The sequence below is a fragment of the Netta rufina genome (assembly GCF_964035555.1).
Source record: "Netta rufina genome assembly, chromosome: 2".
Classification (NCBI taxonomy): Eukaryota; Metazoa; Chordata; class Aves; order Anseriformes; family Anatidae; genus Netta; species Netta rufina.
Window position 1 is genome coordinate 140,851,848 of NC_140124.1, and position 23,377 is coordinate 140,875,224.

A 23,377-nucleotide genomic window follows, 5' to 3' on the forward strand; every position below is an offset into this window, starting at 1 on the left:
AAATCCAAAGAGCAAATAAGAAATAAAACATCCTTTATTTTCTAGAACATTAATACATTAAAATCAAAGTCACAGACACAGAGTGGTTGATGTTGGAAGAGACCTCTAAAGATCATCTAGTCCAACTGCCCTACTCCAGGAGGATCACCTAAACATGCCCAGCCCTCTCAGCCTTTTCTCACAAAAGAGATGTTCCAGTCCTCCGATCATCTTCGCAGCCCTACACTGGACTCACTCCAGGAGCTCCAGGTCTCTCCTGTAATGGGGAGCCCAGACCTGGACATTGCACTGCAGGTAAGATCTCATCAGGGCTGAGTAGAGCGGCAGGATCATCTCCCTTGACCTGCTGGAAATGCTCTCCATAATGCACCCCAAGATCCCACTGGCCTTCTTGGCCACAAGGGCACACTGCTGGCTCACGGTCAGCCTGTTGTCCACCAGGACCCCCATGTTCCCTCTCCGCAGAGCTGCTCTCCAGCAGGTCACCACTCAGCCTGTACTGGTGTTTGGGATTATTCCTCCCTAGGTGCAGGACCCTGCACTTGCCCTTGTTCAACTTCATGAGATTCCTCTCAGCCCAACTCTCCAGCCTGTCCAGATCTCTCTGAATGACAGCACAGCTTTCTGGTGGATCAGCCACTCCTCTCCATTTTGTGTCACCTGCAGACTTGCTGAGAGTGCGCTGTGTCCCTTCAACCAGGTCACTGATGAGTAAGTTGAACAAGACTGGGCCCAGTATTGACCCCGAGGAACACCACTAGCTAAAGGCTTCCAAACAGACTGCGCCGCTGATCACAGCCCTCTGAGCTCTGCCATTCAGCCAGCCACAGAGAATAAAGGAAAATGAATTTAAGCTGCAGTGGATAAATGAGCATAGGCTCAATCTAGCTGTTACTGAAACCTGATAATGTTTAAGGATTTGTGAGGTTGAGATGTTAAAGTCACTGTAAACCACTGGGTGTTCTAAACACTCAAAAGGTGAATTTAAATGGTGACAAACAGCATAGAAATTTGATGTTTTAGTACAACTCTGATGCAACTTATTTATGGATCAATATTCTCACACTAAGAGAAGACAAACTAATGAGCTCACAGCAGCTGAGGTAGAAAAGTAACAACTACATTCATGGTGTCCAAGCAAGATAACTGATATGAGTATTAGTATTGTAACACCACATTGATGTGGATACAAAAAATGAACCTTTTATCAAGGCTTCTTAAAATAACCCATTTTGTAAACTATTTCATCATGAGAAACACAAAAACAAACTTCAGTTACAACCAACAATTTAAAGTAAAAAATATTAAGCACCAATATTTGCCAGAGCTAAGTGCACAATGTGAAGTTTTTCTCTACCAGAGATGTGGAAACATTACTGTTTGCACTGTATCTACTCTGCAGGTAACCCACAGGGCTACTTAACAAAGCTTTTTAATGAGCAATTTTGTATAAGTTTTATTCTAGTCTCCACTTTTATGATGGGGCAAATTAAATGGTGAATATTTCAAGCAGAATTACATCAGCACAAGCAATTCAGAAGTCTCTTAACTTAAAAACAAAAGCAGCTATTAGCTTGACTGATGGTAATTTTGGACTTAAAAAAATATTTATTATTCCACAGGTCAGTTGAAAAAACAAACAATAAATGATGGTGGGAAAAAAACCTAGGCATATCCATATGAATTGCAAAGGGGAAATGGTTCTTGGAAGTTCAGCTTGACAAGCACTAAGCCACCCATTTAGAAACACTCACTTTTATTTAGACAGATTCTTTTTCCGTCAAGAAGCTGTTCCCATTCAACCATTTTAATTTTATAAATATTTTGCATATAAAGAAATCAGTAGAATGATTTTTATGCTTGGACACAACCATTTATCAACAGTATAGAGTTCAGATTTAAAGATTAATTTTTAATAATTATAAGAAAGGTAAGAATAAGAATTACTTTGTATATGTAAAATTCATAAAATGTTACTGTACAACAATGTTACCACATTGTTACCATATTGTACCACAATGTTAACAAAGGCAAGTGCAGGGTTCTGCACCTGGGATGGGGCAACCCTGGCTTTACATACAGACTGGGCGATGAGACACTGGAGAGCAGCCCCACAGAGAGGGATCTGGGGGTTGTGGTCGACTGCAAGTTGAATATGAGCCAGCAGTGTGCCCAGGCAGTCAGGAGGGCCAACTGTATCCTGGGGTGCATCAAGCACAGCATTGCTAGTCAGTCAAGGGAGGTGATTGTCCCGCTCTACTCTGCGCTGGTGCGGCCTCACCTCGAGTACTGTGTGCAGTTCTGGGCACCACAGTATAAAAAGGACATTAAACTGTTGGAGAGTGTCCAGAGGAGGGCGATGAAGTTGGTGAAGGGCCTAGAGGGGAAGACATATGAGGAGCGGCTGAGGGCACTGGGCCTGTTCAGCCTGGAGAAGAGGAGGCTGAGGGGGGACCTCATCACAGTCTACAACTTCCTCACGAGGGGGAGTGGAGAGGCAGGTGACCTATTCTCTGTAAACACCAGTGATGGGACCCACGGGAATGGTGTTAAGCTGAGGCAGGGGAAGTTTAGGCTGGACATACGAAGAGGTTCTTCGTTGAGAGGGTGGCTGCACACTAGAACAGACTCCCCAGGGATGGAGTCACTGCACCAAGCCTGTCTGAATTTAAAAAGCAATTGGACTGTGCACTTAGTCACACGGTCTAAACTTTTGGGTAGACCTGTGCGGTGCCAGGAGTTGGACTTGATAATCCTCATGGGTCCCTTCCAACTCAGGATATTCTATGATTCTGTACGACTTACCTCCCACTTTTCTGATGCACTGTCTCCACGCTTGCCTGTTTTGATTAAATAGAGTCTTCCTGTTCCATCAGAAAGGGTAACCCATGTGGAAGATGGGAAGTATATAGAGGCACAAAGGCGATTATCACAAGCTGTCAAGTCTGCAGGGAGCCTGAAAACTTCTCTTGGCTTTTGTAGAGAAGTGTCCTGTAAGCAAAGTCATGGATCAAGACTTTAGGAAGTACTTATCAATTCAAGTAAGTATTACAGACAAATTAAGAATAACAAATCTTAATGGCAATTCCCCTGTTTGTTGCAGTTGAGCATATTCCGAAATAAGTGGGTAGCAAGAATCACTTCCACATACATGGAAAAGGTGAGGGAATTTCAGTATAGATTGAGTTTGTTTACTGAAAACAGAAGTGTCTTGTAATTGGTATTTCAGCATTCCATTTTTTTCTTCGATTTTACAGCACTAGTTATGTTTTGCATTAAAAAAAGATTTTCACTTCTTTTCCCCAAGCATTCCTGTATAATCAAACATTTACCTCAAATAATTCCAGCCCCAATAAAATCCTCAAGACTGTACGTGAAATGAAAACCAGAGAATTGTTCACTTGCACTGACTCCTAATTAAAACAAATTTTACCCCACTCTTACTCAACTGGCACATTCAAGTTGATAAAACATTTCTCAGCTTTCCTAGAGTGGTTAGCTCACTCGGAAAATTAGAGAAGTAATGATTGTGATTAGCTAGAAAAAAAAACAAAACAACTGTATTCATGTCATATTTGCAAGTAGCTTTTCTATCACATTATGATTACACTGTGCATCAGGATAGATACATTTATTTAGCATACCATGTCAGCGGCACACTGCAACTTTATTTTTTTCTTTTATGCCAATATTGAAAACCTGGGAAGGGAACCAACTACCTACCTATTATGTGCCATACCAAACGCACCTTCTGTTACAGGGTGAGAAAGGGACTAAGAAACAGCAGTGGAAAAACATCAGATTAAAACAGCATCTCGTTACAGACTCTGGAATTTCAGCCACAAAATGTTCTAAGCATCTGCTGTCCCTCTGCCTTCACTTAAGCAATGGGCAGCACACAACAGAGGCAGGGGGGAGATCATGCATGTACATGTCTACTTCTAGCAAAAGAAACCCACTCCTTCTTGTACATGAAATAAGGCACTGAAAAATACAAAGCAACATCTTTAGAATAGTTCTTTGCACTTGTGCATGTATATGTAACACAGAAAGTGCACATCTGCAGTACAAACAAGCCTCATTTTTTAATAATACTGTATTTAAGGCAATCTTGAATCCTTCATATTTTTCCAGATGTTATTAAAATCAGATGTGTATTTAGAACATGTTCAAAAGCAGGCAAGATAAATTGGATTTGGGTAAGTACCACTTTAATAAGCAAGAGCAAAAAAGAGCAGATGACAAACAGAGAGCCTGCTTGCCTTCTGCGCCTACTTGAATTCATATCAGAGATTACAGTTGCACTACAAGAAGGCACAAGGGCAATTATGAAACCTGCAATGGAAAAGATGCAAATTAGATTTTTAATTACCAGAAGCATTCAGGTTCACTCTCTAGATTCAGTTGTATCACAATACTCCTTCAACTATTCGACTAATTTAGAACACATTCAGGAGGAGAGGATGAAAATTAAAAACAAACAAACAAACAAAAGCTACCCCAAACCAAAACACTAGGAACAAAGCCTCTAGGCATCCTCATCTTTTACTCAATTTCTTAAAGGCTTTACTGAAAGGCAGTATTTTCTGCAATAGAGGTGTTCCACTGTAACTAACAAGTTGTATGAGCATTGCGTCTAGGAAAAAGAAACTAAATCACAGACAAAAAGCATCAGCGCTGGAATAGTGATTTACAGGGCTGTACTATGTAACACTACAGAGGACCATGCTTTTGTCAGCCTTCAAGCGAATCATGACAATAAGCTTCAAATAGTCCTGGATGCAATTCTGTTTTTAAAAACTATCAGCTATCAGCCATTTAATTCTCTAAAGCTCACATTAGGTTATCAGCACTAAGGAAGGATGTCAGGACTCAATATATCTGGAAAATTTTAAAAAAATACATATCTTTAAATCACAAAGCCTCCCCTCAGAAGTCAAGAAAGGAAATGCTCTTATAGTATTCTTCATTTGCTGTTCAGCAATTCAAATTTAGGAATGTATTAGATTCCCTGCTTCAGAAGTATGAGGGGATGCTGAGATACTAGTCAGATGTACTCACTGGAATTAGGTTTAAACATCAACAAACAGTTCCTTTAAGAAAGAACTATAAAATACAAGCTAAAAAATTCCCTCTACTCTTCCTGACGCCTCCCCACCCAGGCTCCACTTAAATGAGCATATGCCAGCTCATACAGTCACGCAGTGAAATTGTACGTAGGGTTGTCAGCATGCCTGTAAGATTTAAATTCTGTAAGTTTTATGAAGAAGTCACATTGTTATCAACAATTCCCATAATGTAAAAATAAACAATATTGCATAAAACATAACAAAAAGAAGTGACAAAAATCAGCCCTGAGTTATACTGTGATTCTCCCCCTCTAGTCTGCTCTTGTGAGACCCCACCTGGCGTGCTGCGTTCAGCTCTGGAGCCCCCAGCACAAAAAGTACATGAACCTGTTGGAGTCGGTCCAGAGGAGGCCATGAAGATGAATAAGGGGCTGGAGCACCTCTCCCACAGGCTGAGGGAGCTGGGGCTGTTCAGCCTGGAGAAGAGAAGGCTCCAGGTAGACCTTTTAGTGGCCTTCCAGTGCCTAAAGGGGCCTACAGGAAAGCTGGGGAGGGACTCTTGGTCAGGGGGTATAGTGGTAGGGCAAGGGGAAATTGCTTTAAAATAAAAGAGAGTAGGTTTAGATTAGATGTTAGGAGGAAATTCTTCGCTCAAAGGGTGGTGATGCACTGGCACAGGCTGCCCAGAGAAGCTGTGGATGCCCCATCCCTGGAGGTGCTCAAGGCCAGGCTGGATGGGGCTTTGGGCAACCTGGGCTGGTGGGAGGTGTCCTTGCCCATGGCAGGGGGGTGGAGCTGGATGGACTTTAAGGTATCCTCCAACCCAAACCATTCCATGATTTAGGAGTGCCATTAGGAGTTACTGTTGCTACAGTATCTCAATTCCATTCTATTGACATAAAAAGTCTCCCTTGGAAGAAGAGCTGACAGTCAAGAAAACAACTCCAAACATTTACCTGCTATAGGAGAAAACTCTGAACTATTTTCCAGCTCAATTCCAGTTTTTAAGTTGTGTAATGTTTGCAAAGTCAGATGCAAAAACAAACAAAAAGCCAACAAAAACAAACAAACCTCCCCAAGCTCACTAATTCTGTCACTGCACTAGCCATTAGGTCTTTAAACCAAAGCATCGATACTGGCTTACTGAGTGACAGTCTTGATAGCTGCAACAGATGAGTGTTAATGCCAAAAATATATTTCTAGCTGAGTTAGGGTAACAACTTTCTCAACTTGGTATAAATAACATCTGAATACTCATTCATCAACTTACAAAATCTGCTCATGTTCCTCACTTTTTTTTTTTCAATTTATGTTTGATTTTGAGCAAGTGACAGTCTTATCTGTACCTCCTGCATTGAGCGATGACATCTTTCTAAACACTTCAGTTGCAGAGATAATTTGTCATCTAAGGGTAAGTGCAACACGCCTCCAAACAAAAACTGAAGTTGCAACAGAAATAGGAATCAGAACTATAAATAATTACTTGTTAAAAAGCCCACACGTTCTTTGAGTAAGAATTTAGGATAAGCATGCTAACACGGTGAATCTTCTGTTAAAGAAAATACTGAAATTCAGTTGAATTGTGGCCTTTGCTAACTTGTAAGCTACGCTTGGCTGTAATGAGATTTATGATATACATTTGACTAATATATGGGCAGGCACATTTGTAATGAGAGACCTTGTTGATGTTTCTGAACACAAGTTCCTCTTTATACATATGCAAATACATAGGCTCTGCAAAACAGCACTTCGCTGCATATTAGGACAAAAGACAGTGGCAATTTGACAGTCTGCTATAACTAAAACCTACTGTACTATATTAATAAAATGCCATTTCCTTGAAGACTTCAAGGGACACACCAGTCCAAGGGATTTTTAGCTTCAAGAATATCTATTTAAAGGTATCGCACATATAAATGCAAGTTGTTGCCTGTTGTAAAATCCTTTACCTGGGTTTATCTGCTACAAATGAAATGCACAGATGCAGCTCCCTCCTAGTAACGGGATGTGCTGGGTTTATACATGCAGGTGTTGGCAGCAGGTGGGGTGGTCTCTGTGAGAAAAGGCCAGGGGTGCCCCACGTCAGGGACAGCGGGTTCCAGCTGGCTGTGTAACAAACCCCCACAGGACACAGCTGAGCCCATCACTCAGGCTGGTGGCACCTCTGGGAAAACATACTTGGGAAGTGGTAAAAAGGTGTTGCACAGTGACAGAGAGGAGGTGAGAACATTGTGAAACAGCCCTGCAGGTCAGTGAAGAAGGGAGAGGAGGTGCTCCAGGCACCAGAGCACAGATGCCCACACAGCTTGGGGAGGAGACCATGGTGAAGCAGGCTCTCCCCCTGCAGCCCACGAAGCCCATCACCCGATGAGCTTTTCCATCTTACTTTCTTCCCCTGGCCTGCTGAGAAGTGAGAGGGTAGTGCAGTGGGCACATGGCAGCCAGGCGAGGTTAGCCAACCACGGGGAAAAAAGCACGAAAAATGAGATTGTGACAAGGCACTGATCACAGGAGGTTTTCCCTGATAAACTTCTTTCTTTTGGATGTTCTGCTGGGAATCCAGATGATTTCCAAAGATTTGGAAGAAGTCCTCTATTATTTTATCTCAATGAGAGTCTGCCAAACACACAGACTGCTTGTACATTCTCTGAAAAGTGACGGAGCTATTTTGCAGCTCCATTTCTCAGCCCACCATACTCTGAAAACCTGTATTTCCCACCAACTCTACAACCACCATCTCAGGATTTCTTTCAGCTTAGCCTTGACCTTGTAATTCTTCCCCTAGGGCCCTGCACAGAACAAGCCACGTTCTCTTAAAAACCAGGCAGTATCGTGGGTTTTCTTTTGTCCCACAGAGTTACACTCAAACTCCTGGGTAGCATGACAATGGATATTTTCCTTTCCAAATGTGAAAATTACATATAGCCAACTACAGCAAGGAAGTAAGCTTAGGCCACGACACAAAGCAAACTGTTCTGTGGAGTCTAGAGAGAACCACATGAACAGACTCCACAAACTTAAACAACACAGCAGTATACCACTACTGTGAATTAACAAGAGGTTAAATATGTTCTCCTCCTCCTAACTGATGTAAAGATACCTTCTATTTCACACTCTCACAATCTATTTAATTTTATGTCAACCAACATGATTCCAAAAGTCAGAATCCAGAAACTGGAAGAGGCTGCCCCACCAACATACATGAATGAAACAGGAACAGCTTTATGAAGGAGGGAAGTACTAATGTGATGCACGCTGTATTTTCTAGAATTATATTAAACCCATAGCAGATCTCAACTGACTTGTTATATAAAATTATTTTTTTTAAACATAAAAAATCAAACAGCAGCTCTGAATCAATTAGTGCCAGAACACATCTTAGGATGAGAATGGAAGTACCTACACGTTATGACCTTTCTCAACATAAAATGTTAACCAAATAACTGGTGATGAATGAAATATTGTTATTCAAATTAGCTAACAAGTGTCTACAATTATGGACTTTTTACTTTCCTTTCTGCATAGATGATTATTTAAGAAGCTATACTTGGTGAGTCAGAAGGATTGAGTCAAAATCGTCACAAAAACAAACAAAACCCTACTTTCTAATGAAAAACTGTAAGCACACCTTTAACAGGGTACAAGTCATAATCATCAGAGATACAATCTTACTCTAAATTATACACTCCAAGACATTGTGATAGCTGCAAAGTCACCACCAGTAAGTCTCTTATCCCTTAATAAACAAGTACTACCACTGCACATACCAGAAACCTAGTGTCCATATGTCCCTTCAGAATAAAGAATGTCTCTGCAGTAGAATTAGCATATCTATGCATCAAAATGCCTCAAAAAAATGGAAAACAATTTACAACTGTGTAAGAACATCAATATAACAACAAAGAACTGTCCTGTTTTCCAGACTTGGTCTAGCTTACACTCTTTCATGTTTGCCCAAGGCCACTGGCATCTTTTTGCCTGCAATGAGTGATGCCCAGATCACGTTATTAGCCTATGCACGCTTTTATTTATAAAGGGAGAAAGAAGCTGTGCAGTTTAGAATTATATCTACAAGGACTGGATTTTCACATTAGCAGACAGACAAACATCAAAAAAAAATATAGGAGGAACAGCTGGCAACTGGAAAAGCAGCGTCTGCTCTCTTCTTCAGCTTGTTACCATATGTCTGCCTTCCCCATCACGGAGTACGATGCCGTACGACTGCAATACCAACGCAGCGCAGTGCTAGTAAAGTACCTTTAATGAAAGATGTCAGAAATTTCACTTAACCCCCTTCATCCTTCCTGGTAAACACCATTCTTGTCTGATCTACCTCTCTATCTGGCATTAGCTTTCCCTCTGATTTTGCATCCAGATTCTCCTTGACAAGTATTTTCTACTTGATTTTTCTACCCCTACCATTTCAAATTCAGTTATTTTAAAAATAAGTTTGTTCTTACCAGAGTCACTGACAAATTCATAACCCTTCCAGACTGATCAACATAGTAGACATTATCCTGGGACCAGGAGTCAAGGTGAAGGTAATTATACATGCCAAAAGCACGCATGTGGTCAAGGGTATATTGATCATCACGGAGTTTCACTTCTGCTACAGCTGTGAAAAAAGAACAACGTTTTAAAATTGAAAATTGAATAATTTAAAGTTCCAATTAAGAATTTAAAAATAATTTGTCCATCCTTAGCCCACAGCCTTGGTTTATTTGAAGAAAAATACATTATGTATAGTTTAAAATTTCACCATAAATTTGGAAAGCAAGCCATCCATGCCAAAGGTCACCACAATCACTCACCGTGATAATGGATCAACTACCACCACTCAAGGTGTCCCACACTGCCTATTCCAACACGTGTTGGATCTCTCCAGTTTGTCAATAATCCTCACAACACAGAAATACCCATGATACCACCAAGTAAAACTCACTTTTAAATCTACTTGTAAAGAGGAAAAATCATTCTTGATAAACACATGGTATTACAGTAAAGGAAAACAATCCTGCTCTACTGTAACTCAAAGAAAACAATGAAAAACAACAAAAAAAAAACATCCAACTATGTGAATTTTATAATCTCAAATTCTGAACCAAGCTACCAACACTTGCAAAGCAAAAGATTAATACAGTACAGAGCAGAATTAGCACATGGTCATTACTGAAACAATATGTTCCTAGCACTTCCACTGAGGTTGAAGAAATCTTCAGAAATCTCCAGGATACCACCATCAAAATTACAGTGTAAGTTTTGTCTGAAGGAGGCTGCAAAGAACAGCTGCTCACTAATAATAATGCCTCCTTGAGGACAGGAATTGTGCTACTTAAAAGCATCCTTGAGCAACATGTTTCCAACTAGAAACCTCCCCTCAGCTACCAGTAATCTCAGCTGGAATTATCTTTGCAAGACTAACCTAGTTTAACCTAGCTGCAGCTCCTTCCTGCTATCCCACGTCTATATGGAGATTGAACAGCTCTGCTCCCAATGTATCCAAGTGCAGAAAATCTTCAAGTTCTAGCAAAGACGTGAGCAAGCGTCTAGCCCATCCTTCCCAAATAGTCTCAGACAGATTGCAACTGCTCAGCCGCCCCCACAGTCAGCCCAGGATCCTCCATTTCCCTGCGGGAAGTCTCTCTCACCCTTCATATGCCAAGAAAAGTCCTTCAGAAAGTTAGGAGATGGGAACTCTGTCAGCCCATGATGAAAAGGCTTCAAATCTCCAGCATGGGAAGAGCACCTCAAGGCTAACAAAGTGAACTCATCCCAATAGTTATTCTAGTTTCTACTTCTCCAGTTTCCACACTTTCTTCTCTTTTCAGCTCAAAAAAAAAAAGAGTGAAGTAATTGCCAGTGTTTCACTTCTGTCTTTACCAGAGCAAGGACCATTCACAACTCCATCCAGCAGTCCTCACCTTACACTTTTTAAACCAAGATTTCTTACACTTTTCGTTAGCATCTATTTAAAGCCTACTGAAGCAGCAGTTATTTTTTTCCATAGGAAACTATGCAACATATCCTGCCTGATTAAAAAAAAAAAAAAATCCAGTCACAGAATAGAAAACGTTTGTAAAATGACGGTACAATTAGTTTCCTAATCACTGCTGATATTTGCAAACCGACAGCATTAATTCCACTCAGCTCACATCATTATTCACATCCACCACACTGGAGAGATTTCAGCACCTCTGCAATTCATAGCTTGCTGTTCTATGAAGCACGGCCCTCCACAAAGAGCTGGAATAGCAAAAAAAAAAAAAAAAAAAAAAAAAAAAAAAAAAGGAGCAGGAAGAAAACCTCATAATGGGGAAGATGCTACCCATTCTGATTTCTGCTTTAACTAATTTGAATGTTTCACCATAAATGACACTGTAAAAGAAATTAAAAGGCTGCGTTGTGAAAATGCTTTTTAAAGTCATTTGGACAATCAAGCTTTATCACAGAGATATATTTCCCAGCACGACAAGAGGTGACATGAATATTCTGTAAACAAAGACAAAAACAAACCTAACTCAAGACAATTATTTTCAGCAAAACCAAGTAGTTATCACCTACTTTCTATGTAGATCCATTCCCTGATCTTCTGAAATTACGACTCACACACTGAAGCATGTAAAGCGTTTTCAGCACAGAAAAGCTGAAACTGGCTCATTTTGTAAAGAACTTTACAAGAAGTGTTTATCCGCTTCTCCCCTCTACCCCCCTAAGCACATTGTTATGGGCATAATTTTAACTAAAATATACACACATGTTGAAAATAGTCCAAATCAAAAGCTTCCTAAACAAATTTATAACTTTCAAAAGAAACTTTGGAACAATGTACCATTGATTAGCTGATTGTGAGGCTATAAGCTTTGCAAAAGCTGAAAGAAGATGAAGTTTTCCAGCTGCAGTTTTGACAAGCCCTGAATAAAGACATCAGTTAAAGGAGATCCAAATCCCTTAAGATGCCTTATGTAATTAATTCTTCATAAATACAAGTCAGAAACTATACAATGTGTGATTTTAAACCAGGAAATCAAGCAAGTGTGTACTGTCCTGTCACATAACGCTTCAAATACAGTTATCAAATGCTCACAGAATGTACCCTGTGTATACATCCCTGTGCCAAGAAGAAATAATTAGAGCAACTATTCTGGCCTTAATTAATTGAAACTCATTCTGTGATCAAGTGAAACCTGCACACAAATGCCATCTGCTATCACATACCACGTGCTCAGGCAGTTTATAGATTTCATACTAGGATGAAGTTACATTCTTTCCTTTCTAGGGCCTTCCAAGTTCAACTTTCCTGATGGTCCTTGGAAAAAATGAGGAGAAAGCCAGCAGAGCAGAGTGCAAAAGTAAAGTACAAGATGAAAAAAAATAAGAATTAAAAAATAAATAAAAATCCAGCAAAATAGAAGCTAATATAAAGGGAAAATAATTATTTCAATTGGATCATCATCTGATTCAGTTACATAGGAAAAAGAGCCTTAAGGAACTGGATCAAGAACATGGACTGATTCAATAGCACCAACCTTTGAGGTCCAATTGCCAAGCAGCAGTTTATGACAGCTATTCCCACAGAATGATACACAGTCTTACTTAAGTTTCTGATAGCCAAATCTGCACTGCTGAAACCCAAGAACATCGATTCAAACTGTCACATCAGTAATGAGAAAGAATGTACAGAATGTATACGTTAAGTCTCAGCTTTCAATATTATTATACAACTGCAGTGAGGTGTCACAGTTCAGGCTGGCTTGAAGAAAATTACACCACTCGTCTAGAACTGTATGTTTCCAACACAATGTTTAAAAAAAGTAATTTGACTCAAAATATGTCCAAACTAATTAAGCCAAGATTATCACTAATATCTAATTTACCTAAAAGCAGAAGCACTAACACAAAGCAACTCATAAGAGTCAAAAGCAGCAAGATTTTCCTATCCTAATGAGATCACCTTATAATTATTCCTCTGTACCGCAAAATATCTCCTCTGAATAAAAAACACTATCAAGGATATCAACACTATCATACTTTATCTGAATACTTGAGTCTTGCATCTGTCATTAAACACCATAAAGCAAATTTGAAAAAACAAAGTGAAGAAAATGTGTGAAATCCACACTGTTCATTGTTGAATACATCACAATGACTTTAAAATACTGGAAAATCTGTAAAATAATTATACTAACATATCATTTGGGGCATCAAATACTACATACATGCTTCCATGTCATTCTTTGTTTTGCAGTGCCACCCAGTGGAAGCAATTTAGTATTTCATATACACTTCATACCGATGGAAAATATTCATTTATTTTCTAGTATCAGTGATCTTTCAGAGATCTATCAGAGATCTTTCTAACCCATCATCAGTTATTTTTCTTTTAACATTAACAAAACTGTTTTTATTGTTAATGGCAGCATCATTGTGTTGTTGCTGAGTAAAAAGCTTGCTTTGTCTACTGTAGTAAATGTTAATAGTCAGAACACACAAGCTTACTGTTTAACAAGCATACAGCTCGCTGAAGACATGCATGTTTTCATCATAGGTCATTGTCAGGAGGTATTTTCATCAGATCAAATTACTTGCACAGGTATGGAATGTATGTGCTCTACTGCACACTCAAATGAACATAAAAACTGAAGAAGCTGCAAAAACTAGCAAGGCACTTGGTCAAAGTGTCACTTTGGCAACACACCTTCATTTATAAGCTGACTCGTGCCAATTGTGAGAACCATTTCCATTAACAGCAGCTGTACAGCAGAACTCACCTGTACGTTATCTTTTTCTTTCTCAACAAATTAAAGTAAAACATAAGAACAGTCACACATCCCTGAGATCTAAACCTAGATTTCTGATCTACAGTTGTAAAAAGCCTGGGGAAACCATGCCTCGCACTTTCTTCTTCGCACTTTACTTCCCAAACATGACTTTAAAGATGTTCTTTTTTCTACATGTAATTTTTCAGTTTTCTAGTATACTACAAAAGGAAACCTCCATAAAAGTTTGAAACCATCAGTTTCCTTGTCTCCATAAGACACAAATGCATTTTGCCTTGTAGCATTGCTAAGGGGCAGGTACTTTCCAGTGAAATTCAGTGAATGGGGAACTACTTTTCACTGAAGCACAGAACTTCTAGTCTAAGCAGACTGCAAGCAGAGCAGTACCTTATTAACACCATTGTTCAAGAATGCAAAAGGCCATTACAAAACTCAGTGCAAGGGTAGCACCTGAATAAAAGTTATGGACACAAACTAGAGAGAATAAGGAGAAAAATACACAAAATTTAGCATGAAGAGTTGGGCATTAAAGGCATACCACTGTGTGACTCATTCCTAGTTGAAACATATTATCAGGGTGAGGTGAAGAAAGACAACAGCCAGTGAAAGTTGAGATGAACTAGACAGAAGGGGTGGCCAGTAAGGAAGACAAAGAACACACTCATCAGAGTATTTAAAGGGGAATGTCTTGTAACGAAATTTCACCATTCTTTTCCACTGTGAGCATATATTTAAGAAATTCACAATTAAATTTCGCTCTCCCATTAGATCCAATGAATAAACCAAGGTTTTACATTTCTTTCAGCTTCAGCTGCACATCTGACCAGCAAATTCATGGCAACCAGAGCCTGACAGTATTCACTGCTAGTTTACCTGCAACTCAGTTTGACACGATGGTCAGATACTGAAAATTGCTATAGCCACGAGCACAACACTATAAGGTGCCCAGCAACACCACATGCTGCTGGCCACCTGCTCCACGAGTACAAATCTGCATTGATTCCATACAACAAGGTTTTTTCTCATTTGATTGTAAAGGTGGCAGTTAAATTCATAAGACAGATCAACTTAAAAACAGCAAATGTGACATTCTTTTTATGAGCAAAGAAATAAAAAAATACTTCTTTTAATGAGCAAAGAAGGTAATGGTTAATGCTCAAGTTTGTCATAAGACTGCACATATGTCAGCTACAGAAGGGGTAATTCAGTTCTGCTTAAGAACAAGACCTATTTATTGTCACATATTCCAAGTAGCTCCAAAACCTACATGCTCATCTCACTGCCATGAAATTTGGGATGCCACAGAGGCAGAAGTCCAAATCCCTGGTCATTTGAGGCAAGCTGAAGCTCTTTCCTGGAAAACAAAGACAAAATTCAGCATCCATTTTCCATTAATCTTCCAGATTCTACCATCCTATCTCTGCGCACAATTGTAAATAAAATCATAAATTAGTCATGCTGACAGCATTCTTAATTATTTGACATTTTCTTCAGCTATTATCTTTTATTATTCACTCCCAATTCAAGGAAATAAAAGTAAACTCCCTGTCCCTCTCACACAATGTCAATTTGCGTGTTAATTGATTCGTGCAGTGAATCGAAAAAGCCAGGGCCTACAGGCCATACCTGGTCTTTACAACTCACCCCATTACTTCTGCCCAACATGCAAGCCCAGCTATGGGAAGATGCCCTCAGTATAACACACATGGAGACCACAGAGAGCAGGAAATACAAAGTCCAGGTACAGACCATCTCTGTAGTATAAGGAAACTACCATGAAGTAAGCAGAAAAAAAACAAAAGGGAGAAAGAACCAGTGCATGGCCCAAGGACAGGCTGAATGAGACAAACAAAACATCTAGAAGACACATACAGAGCCTGGATTGGTTTAGATTTCAGATTACTAATTAAAAGGGGGAAAATAAAAAAAGAAAAAAAGAAAAAAAGAAAATGGGTTTCTATTCTCCAGTAGACTGATAGCTGTACACACACACAAACACACCAGAATGTAGTATTAATGATTAATGACAGCAATTTAGTATTAATGATTCAGCAGGACAGCCATATAAGTTGGACTGAAAATAAGTCAGGGTCTTTGTGCTGTGGGAAGCAGATAAAAAAAAGAACACTCTGACTTCTATCACACAGGTTACTGCAACTATTATGGAAAACATCTCAATGGAGAGATCCATTAGGAACTCCCATCAGTCACATGTTCTATGACATCTGTTTAGAGCAGGTATGCAGTAGACTTATCTGAGAACCACACAGCTTGTTTGATCTTTTTACAGACAGAACATCACAGTAAGGATGAAACTATATATACTTATATATATTTGTATATAATTAAAATGGACAACTTAATTTCTACATGAAACACCTCACTTGTTCAAAAAGAACATTTGTATTTTAGCAAGACAGTCCACAAATATCTTAAAAACCAGCTTTGCAAAACTTTAATCTCGAAACCAAGACACAAAACTAAGAAGCTGTACTTACATTACATGAGTTGTTGCTACTTCTGACAGAGCTGTAAGATGCTCCTAACACACACACACAGTCTTACATTTGGATGGTATTTTAAAAGGCAGCACCTACACCTTAGAGTAAAGTCTTAGAGTGGAAATGTTAAACTACATAACAAAAATGGCACTGTCATTAAGTTTTTCAGTCCTATCATAGGTCTACATATAGTATTGTCTAACTTTCATTCACTCATCCTTTGATACACAATTCACACACAACACATCTTTTGCCCCGCTATTAAAATAAAGTACTTAAGACAAAAGTAAAAGCAATTCTTAACGGATAACTCGGAAGACTGGTGTATTGCCTGGTACATGTACAGACAAGGTCAGCTTGCCCAAATAGTACGTAACTGTCTGGTCCTTAAAAAAAAAAGAAAGGAAATAAAAAGAAGAAAAGTAGATCCTTCATGTACCTTACAACAGACTCAAATTTCACACATCAATAAAGCTAGAATGCTGAGCAATTTCAGGGGGGCATGGGTATGTATGTGGGCCCATACCCCATATGGCTCAGCAAATTGAGGACTGTGGTAATTAACCCACTGGCAGAGCAGCACCTTAAACGCTGGTATTGCTTAGTAAAAGAAACAGAGCATGGAGTGAAGAGCCTGACCATCCACCTGTGAACAACAAGCAAAGGAAAATGGCAGTTTGCAAAAGACTGTGTAAGACTACGCTAACTGAATCACAGAATGTTAGGTGTTGGAAGGGACCTCGAAAGATCACCTAGTCCAATCCCCCTGCTGCAGCAGAAACACCTAGATCAGCTCACACAAAAACACGTGCAGGCGGGTTTTGAATGTCTCCAGAGAAGGAGACTCCACAGCCCCCCTGGGCAGCCTGCTCCAGTGCGCCATCACCCTCACTGTGAAAAGTTTCTTCTCACATTTAAGTGGAAACTCCTTATGGTCCAGCATGCACCCATTGCCCCTTGTCCTATCATTAGATGTCACTGAGAAGAGCCTGGCTATGCTCTCCTAACGCTCACCCTTCACATGTTATAAACGTTAATAAGGCCTCCCCTCGGTCTCCTCTTCCCCAGGCTGAACAGACCCAGCTCCCTCAGCCTCTCCTCGTAAAGGAGATGCCCCACTCCCTTCATCCCCCTCTTGGCTCTGCCCTGGGCTCTCCAGCATCTCCCCGTCCTTTTTGAGCCAGAACCGGGCACAACACCCCAGATCCCGCCGACCCACCCCCGGCCCCGGCCCTCCCCACAGCCCCCAGCGGGTCCGGGCACCTCCGTGTCCGCCAAGCGAGCGGGACGGGGCCGGCCGCCATGCCGGGGCCCTGTCACAGCGCGGAGGGGAGGGCCGGGCAGGCCAGGGGAGGGCAGGGGCCGCCCGCCCGCAGCGCCGCCGCTCACCGTCGGCCAGCCCGAGGCGGTAGCAGGCCAGCGGCTCCAGGGACAGCTTGTAGCCCTCGAAGCGGGGCTCCAGCAGCAGCCGCTTGGCGCGCAGCGAGCAGCTGGTGGCGGCCGCCATGCCGGGGCTGCGCGGGGCCCCTCAGCACCGCCCGCCAACTCCAACGCCGCCGCGGGGCACGCTGGGAGCTGTAGTTCCGCCCCGAAGGCTGCTGCCGGGAGGAGCCCTCAGCCCTGGAGCACGCCGGGAGCTGTGGGCGCCCAGCTCGGCGTGGCCGCGCTAACTACATTTCCCAGCGGGCCCTGCGAGGAGGGAGCGGGTGGTGAGCGCCCGGCCCGGCTCGGTTCGGTCCGGCCGTGGGGGGGGCGGGGTAGGGGCTGAGGGGGCCGGGGCGCTGGGAGGGGGGGGCTGCGGGTGAGCGGTGGCAGGGGGCGGGCGTGGAGCCACAAAATGGCCTGGTGGGAAGGGACCCGAGCCCTAACTCCAGCCCTGCTGTGGGCAGGGACACCTCCTGCCTGCCTAGGGTGCCCACAGCCCCATCCAGCCTGCCCTCCCATCAGGGATGGGGCAGCCACAGCTCCTCGGGGCAGCCCCCGCCCGTGTTCCCCCCGTTGTCTTCTCGGAGCCGTGTTGGCGTCGGTAGCCTCGTAACTTTCTGCTTCCCCGCCTAGGTCAGCTTTGCACCATGAATAAGGACGCCCAGATGAGAGCCACCATTAACCAGAAGCTGATCGAAACGGGGGAGCGGGAGCGGTAAGTGGGCGTTGGGCGCTGCTGCCAGATGGGAGTGGTGCCTTGGTCAGAACACCACGAAAACACCGAAATTTTAAATGGCTGAATAAAAATATTATCATCTGAACGCTTTTCTGATTTTACCCTTCAAATAAAGGATGGGGTGGTTGGCCTGAGAACTCCAAAGCTTCTTTGTCTGGTGGGTTGTGTTGGGGAACTCCTGGCTCATGCAAAACTTGTTTCAGTTTAATTGATAAAATTAAGTAGAAAAGATTCCTTATATATAACAAGTAGATTTCTGTTGTTTAATTGGTCAGGTTTCTCAGCTCCAATTTGGGGAGACAGCTGAAGACAAAAGTAGCACAAAATTGTTGTTTCAGAAAGGATGGGAGAAGGCTTTATTTATGTTGAAAGCCTTGTTTAAACTAAATATTCCAGCTTTGAATATCAGCATACGTTTGCAACAGAGTAGTCTCAGGTAGTTCACGTGATTTGTGGGCTTCTACCTCTTCTCTGTGGTTGCAGCATCAGTGCTACCTTAAGAAAGATTGAGTTAAGATAGCTTCTGAACCAACTCCTTCTCGTAGTCCAAACGTTGTACACTGAAATTGGTACCCATTCAAGATGGGATTCACATGCCATTCAACCATTTCTGCTGCTGGTCTGGAAATTCTACTATGAGTAGTAACTGTGGGCTTACTTTTCATGCTGAAGCATATTTGAGCTTGCTGGGAATGTGTGCTGTTCCTAATAATTTTGTTTATTGTCTTAATAGCCTTAAAGATTTGCTGAGAGCCAAGTTAATTGAATGTGGCTGGAAGGATCAGTTGAAGGCACATTGCAAAGGTAATTGGTGGTCAAATAAATAATCCTTTGTAGTCAACTGATGTTGTGGTCAAATAAAGGTCCCATGTGAAAACTTTTACTGTCTAACAGTCGATTTAAATCGTATTTAGGGAAGCAAAATATCCCTGGCAGTTGTTTTCATGTGCAAGAAAGCATCTTGCCATCTTTGCCAAAAAAAATCTTGAAACTCTTCTCTGATCTGAAACTCAATAAGTGCCTGAGGAAAAAAAAAAAAATGAAATCAGTTCCCTAAATTTTCATGACCATACAGCATTTTCTTTTGAGAAAGACAATTTCTTACACAACTTAAAAATATAAAAGAATTGTGTCATTTGCATACAGGAGTGAAAAATGTGCATTTTTACTACTTTTGAATACAATTCATGAAAGTAAGATCATCTGCCTAACTGAGAGAAAACAAGCTGATGAACTTCTGCATACCCACAATTTCAGCGTCGAATTAACTATCATTTCTACAGTTTACTGACTTGTATGAAACTGTTATTTTATAAATAGTATTTCAGCCTCCAGAAGTATTACTACATGGTCAAATTTGCTTAGCGTAAATAACATATCCTTTGAGCTTTCATTTTAATTCTGATTTGGTCTATCAGCCGAAATTTTTATGGGGCTGTGTATGACAAATTGTTTTCATAGGTGAATTTGCAGAGAAGGCTGAAATGGCTGTCTGCCTGATGCCAGTGCCACAGATTACTCATTTCAATAGTACGGATAATAAAGGGAACGTATATATGCCTTTTCAACTATACGTTTTGTAATCTGCTGTAGTAAAGTTATTTGGAATTACTGAATTTATGTTTGTATTTTGAACTGTAACTGCAGCTGCTGAGAAGGCAGATGTAAGTTCAGTTGTCCTTACTAAGGGCATAATAACCTCCAGTAGAAAACAGAGGGGGTTTGTTTGTTTGTTTTCAGTAGCTTGATCTATATCATGGAATGGTTTGGGTTGGAAGGGACCTTAAAGACGATCCAGTTCCAACCCCCCTGCCATGAGCAGGGACACCTCCCACCAGACCAGGTTGCTAAGTCCCATCCAGCCTGGCTTAGAACACTTTCCAGGAGGGGCATCCACAACCTCTCACCTGTGTGGATAAGGGCCAATAATTGAGCAATCCAAAATAAATTTCTTTAGGAATTTAACGCCCCAAAATAGTTGACAAATCATGATGTCAGTTCAGAAAATATATTTGGTACCTTGGAGACTAGGATTCTCCATTTCTCAAAAATACTGACATACAGTTAAAACGTGCATGTTTAAACAAAATGTGTTGGGTTTGTGCTTCTGAATTGAGGCTTTTCAGCATTGACTTCGGCATTTTTTTCAGTAGCCGTCTAGGTAGTATAAGTAGGCAATTTGTTAAAATACAGGTATGTGTATATGGGATGTCTTAAGCATTGCTTTTATTTTGTGGCAGATTTATACCTTTCAAACTTGTTTTTTTTTACTGTCCTGAAGTTTAAGCAACATAGCTCTATAATCTATTTAGGAAGAGTTGTAAGTGTTTACTGCCTCTGTGCAGTAAAAAACTTTTTCCAGTTGCATCTTTCTCACTGTAATGTAAATAATGATTTTGAAGAGATGTTTAGGCTAGCTTGCAAACTCCAAAATGCTCTAGTAATGTGCACATCATCTGGTAATGCTCAGATAAACTTAAACCTTCCAATATTTGATTTTAAACTATGAGCTGGCTGAGATACATCAGTAGTAGTAAGCTTCCATCCTGAAGCCTATGGCACAAATTGGAGACTAAATCCACTGAGCAATGTAGTAGGTAGTGAGTTAATAACCTACATCTAGGTCAGAATCTCTAGGCTGCTCTGATACCTGCAGGCTTTATATCTTAATCATTGACAGAGGTTTTGTCTTCTACTGAATGAATTAAGACTTCAAATGTCTGTCTTGGTCTTCCCCAGATGTCATCAAAGAAAAAGGATTAGAGCATGTCACTGTTGACGACCTGGTGGCAGAAATCACTCCAAAAGGCAGAGGTAAGAAAACACAAGAATGGGTGTTATTCTTGCAATACAGGTAGGTATGTTCATTAATGTATTATATATGGAAACTATGAACTTGTCTGTGTTGGATGCAAGGAAAAACGTTAATACCTTGATTTTAATTATGAATAAGACATGTAAATGGGTGTTGCATAACAGCCATTCAAAAGTTGTAATGAGCTGTGTGTTTACTTCTGCAGATTATCTTATTTAGTCATGAGTCTGTATTCAACTTGATGATTGATTTGATGCTCCCAACAAAATTTTGGGTATGAGGTAAAGATGTATTAAAATGTCTTATAAAGATGTCTTCTGTTTCCCAAAGCCCCATCCATCTTGACCTTGAACACCCCCAGAGATAAGGGATCCACAACTTCCAAGGGCAACCTGTTCCAATGCCTCACCACCCTCATAGTAAAGAATTTCCTCCTATCATCTAATCTAAATCTCCCCTCTTTTAGTTTAAAACCATTCCCCCTTGTCCTATCATTATCTGCCTATGTAAATGTAAGTCACTCTCCATCTTTTCCATAAGCCTCCTTTAAGTTCTGAAAGGCTGCAATGAGAACTCTCAATGAGTTTTCCCAGTCTGCGCTGCTCTCTGGGATTGCCCTGAGCCAGGTGCAGCACCTTGCATTTGGCCTTGCTGAACCTCGTTAGGCTCTCATAGGGCCAATTCTCCAGCTTGCCCAGGTCCCTTTGGATGGCATCCCTTCCTTCGGGTGTATCAGCTGCACCACTCAGCTTGGTGTTGTCTGCAAACTTGCTGAGGGTGCACTCAATCCCACTGTCTGCGTCATTGATGAAGACATTAAACAGTACTGGTCCCAGGACAGACCCCTGAGGGACACCAGCAAATAGTCATTACCAGCCTCCACTGGGACATAGATCCAGGAAACATTTCTTTATATAGTTTTTCTTGGACTCTCTAATAAGCTTTGGTTTTAATGGGTGAAACTTCATTCAGTCTTAAAAAGTAGATATTCAAGATAATGTGCTTAATACCTTCACTCAGTGGTCATGGCTGAGATCTTTGCTCTTAAATTTCTGAATGAAAGAGGTATCCAGGATGATCAAAGCAGTTTCTGGTCATTATGTCCTTGCTACTGTTGAATAATCCTTTTCCTCAAATTCTCAAGTTTTCTTGACTATGGTCATACAGAAACCTGCTTGGTATTAGCATATTTTCCCTTTTGTCTTTTTAATTTCTTGCTTTCTTATGTATTTCAGCCTTGGTACCAGACAGTGTGAAGAAAGAACTCTTACAAAGAATAAGAACCTTCCTCGCTCAGCATGCCAACCTTTAACTACAGCAGTCGTCTTGGATACAGTATTACTGTTTCTGCATTATGTCGGTTGTGTCAGGATTGGAACTCAGTTTCCATGCTTAATGATTGAAATTAGTTTCTTTTTTTGTATGAGTTGAAATTTCCTTGCACTGAATCAATTTCTTGGTGTTATTTTAATTAAAAAAAAATGTGGACTTGTGGTTCTATGGCTCCTGATCAATATACTGTAACACAGTATCATCTATTTCACTTTTTAATAATCCAGTACTGTACAGTTGTGTAGAGCTGTTCAGGTTCTCCTCACACACACAGCAAAAACACAACAAAAAAAACATAGAATCACAGAATCACAGAATTTCTAGGTTGGAAGAGACCTCAAGGTCATCGAGTCCAACCTCCAACCTAACGCTAACAGCCCTCCACTAAACCATATCCCTAAGCTCTACATCTAAACGTCTTTTGAAGACTTCCAGGGATGGTGACTCCACCACTTCCCTGGGCAGCCTGTTCCAATGTCTAACAACCCTTTCAGTGAAGAAGTTCTTCTTAACATCTAACCTAAAACTCCCCTGGCTCAACTTAAGCCCATTCCCCCTCGTCCTGTCACCAGGCACGTGGGAGAACAGGCCAACCCCCACCTCGCTACAGCCTCCCTTGAGGTACCTAAAAAGAGCGATAAGGTCACCCCTGAGCCTCCTCTTCTCCAGGCTGAATAAGCCCAGCTCCCTCAGCCGCTCCTCGTAGGACTTGTTCTCCAGGC

At 41.1% G+C, this 23,377-nt stretch overlaps 2 protein-coding genes across 5 annotated transcripts in view; one reads left to right on the plus strand and one right to left on the minus strand.

Annotated features, from left to right (window-relative positions):
* NUDCD1 (NudC domain containing 1) overlaps positions 1 to 17,881 on the minus strand; it is a 36,826-nt gene extending 18,945 nt beyond the window's left edge. The window contains exons 1-3 of the mRNA XM_084282687.1: positions 17,737 to 17,881; positions 9,530 to 9,684; positions 2,806 to 2,991 (exon numbers count right to left, since the gene is read on the minus strand). Of these exons, the coding sequence (XP_084138813.1) occupies positions 2,806 to 2,991; positions 9,530 to 9,684; positions 17,737 to 17,854 (459 nt within the window). The 5' untranslated portion in view covers positions 17,855 to 17,881. The remainder of the gene's footprint in view (positions 1 to 2,805; positions 2,992 to 9,529; positions 9,685 to 17,736) is intronic.
* Positions 17,882 to 17,966: 85 nt separating this feature from the next.
* ENY2 (ENY2 transcription and export complex 2 subunit) lies at positions 17,967 to 22,821 on the plus strand. 4 transcript variants are annotated; one of them, XM_084281463.1, is made up of 5 exons: positions 17,967 to 18,056; positions 18,406 to 18,487; positions 19,242 to 19,312; positions 21,248 to 21,322; positions 22,559 to 22,821. In XM_084281463.1, the coding sequence occupies exons 2-5, from the start codon at positions 18,420 to 18,422 to the stop codon at positions 22,633 to 22,635; spliced, it is 291 nt and encodes a 96-aa protein (XP_084137589.1). In that variant the 5' UTR covers positions 17,967 to 18,056; positions 18,406 to 18,419; the 3' UTR covers positions 22,636 to 22,821. The 4 variants fall into 4 exon arrangements, with proteins under 4 accessions (XP_084137589.1, XP_084137591.1, XP_084137590.1 ...); XM_084281465.1 differs by having other exon boundaries at positions 18,049 to 18,077; XM_084281464.1 differs by having other exon boundaries at positions 18,056 to 18,104.
* The last annotated feature ends 556 nt before the right edge of the window (positions 22,822 to 23,377 follow it).

What these genes read in the sequence shown, in the direction of transcription:
- ENY2 (XM_084281463.1), top strand. Translation starts at nt 18,420, where the DNA reads ATGAATAAGGACGCCCAGATGAGAGCCACCATTAACCAGAAGCTGATC. An exon ending in GAAACGGGGGAGCGGGAGCG is followed by an intron (nt 18,488 to 19,241) that starts GTAAGTGGGCGT and finishes TTGTCTTAATAG; the next exon opens with CCTTAAAGATTTGCTGAGAG. An exon ending in GTTGAAGGCACATTGCAAAG is followed by an intron (nt 19,313 to 21,247) that starts GTAATTGGTGGT and finishes GGTCTTCCCCAG; the next exon opens with ATGTCATCAAAGAAAAAGGA.